Raw genomic sequence first — 1,605 nt, forward strand, 5'->3', positions numbered from 1 at the left:
TATGTTGAATTCTTAAAGAAAGTTGCTGAGAGACTCTGAGAGACATATGAGGAATGAGGAATGAGAGGGCAATGTGACTTGGGACTCAGATGAGAGAACAATAGTAGCACAAGTGGCAGGAGGAACAGAGAAATGTGGGAAAAGAAATAGCAAGGCATGGGAGGAGTGCGAATGAATAAGCAGAGAAAGTACTCGGACCTTATGGATTGAGGGCATGGGAGGCACTATTTACTGGAGAACAGGTTGTTGATACTGGTACCTTGAGAGTGGAGCTACGCTTTGTCCAGAGTCCTTCATATCTTATGAGCTGCCAACACAAAGGTTGGAGAACTTCGTCTTGAGGGTCCTTCTCATCTTGGGACTGCTTAGCATCAGAATGGTAGAATGCAGGGAGATGCCCATGTAGGTTATCACTTCCCAGGCCCAGCGCCAGGAATTGTAGATAGTTACGACTTGTGTAGTAGATAACACCAGGAACAGGGCATATGACGTATAGAAGATTAGGAAGAAGGCAAGAGATTTCAGAGCCATGGTGTGAGCCTGGATGCTGTAATCATGAGGCCTGGGACTGTGGTATCTCATCTGTTCCAAATGCCAGTACAGTGAGAACATAAGCAAGATGATAGACAGCAGAAACAGGAAGAATGGAGTGACCCACATCAACATTACATGATAGCAATAATAATCATGGAATGCCCTTGCTTCACAAGCATGTGTGCAGTTTTCATAGTCCATCCTTTGAAAGGCAATTGTATTCCCAGTGACCACGGAGATGGCTGACAGACCACCAATGATCAAGGATCCGAGCAGCAACCTTGGCACAGACTGAGAAATTCTCCATTTCATCCAGAAGAAGATGGGATGGGAGAAGGAACAGATCTTCACACAGTAGAAGATGGCAAGCCAGGTGGTAAACCAGAAATTGACGGTATTGATGAAGTCCCAGAGAACCCCAAAATAGTTATTTTTGTGCCAAAACAAAATGAAATTCAGGAAGTTGTTAAGGATTTCTAGTCCATGCAGACAGAATCTGGAGGCAGCTAGGCAGGCCACAATCATTTCACCTGCAGGGAATGCCTGGCTCTGAACCCATTTCCTACCCAGCACAGCAACCATGAAGCCGTTTTGTAGCATTGCAGCTAGAGACTGCACACAAAATATGACAATGAAGATAAATGTAGCTGAGAAAGGCATCTTACCTGGGGAGGATTTGCTTAGACTGGCTCCTACTGCTGAGGCCCAGGACAGAGCCCCAGAGAAAACGGCAGCTTCAGCCAAATGACCTGGCTGAAACCTCTTCCTGGATTCATGCAAAAGCCGAGCCACCAATGAGGACCACATTTACCAGGAGTTGAAATGAGGAGAACTGTTGTCTTTGCTGGTTTGGAAATCACTCCCAATTCAATGACACCTGTGTCTGTTTGCAGACACTGCATTTGCCTGCTCTTCATCAGAGTCAGCTGCAGGGAAATATGAACAGGATCCAAGGATGATCCAATACACCAACACTTTGCACATTGCTGCTGTGTTTCATTTTAGTGTTAGAATGAACAGTGCATATTTATCACATATGTTAATGGGCTTCACCACACCATTTCTATCCAT

General features: G+C 45.2%; 1 protein-coding gene across 1 annotated transcript; it reads right to left on the reverse strand.

The window, feature by feature from the left end:
- Nucleotides 1–300: 300 nt before the first annotated feature.
- LOC127222530 (taste receptor type 2 member 134) lies at nt 301–1,215 on the reverse strand. The gene has a single exon (XM_051184714.1). It carries the CDS (start codon nt 1,192–1,194, stop codon nt 301–303), a length of 894 nt encoding a protein of 297 aa, XP_051040671.1. The 5' UTR covers nt 1,195–1,215.
- Between the last annotated feature and the right edge of the window lie 390 nt (nt 1,216–1,605).

The sequence above is a fragment of the Phodopus roborovskii genome, unplaced genomic scaffold, assembly GCF_943737965.1.
Source record: "Phodopus roborovskii unplaced genomic scaffold, PHOROB, whole genome shotgun sequence".
NCBI classification, from domain to species: domain Eukaryota; kingdom Metazoa; phylum Chordata; class Mammalia; order Rodentia; family Cricetidae; genus Phodopus; species Phodopus roborovskii.

Bases quoted from the DNA above. Each gene is read 5' to 3' on its own strand.
- LOC127222530 (XM_051184714.1), bottom strand. From the start codon at position 1,194: ATGCCTTTCTCAGCTACATTTATCTTCATTGTCATATTTTGTGTGCAG.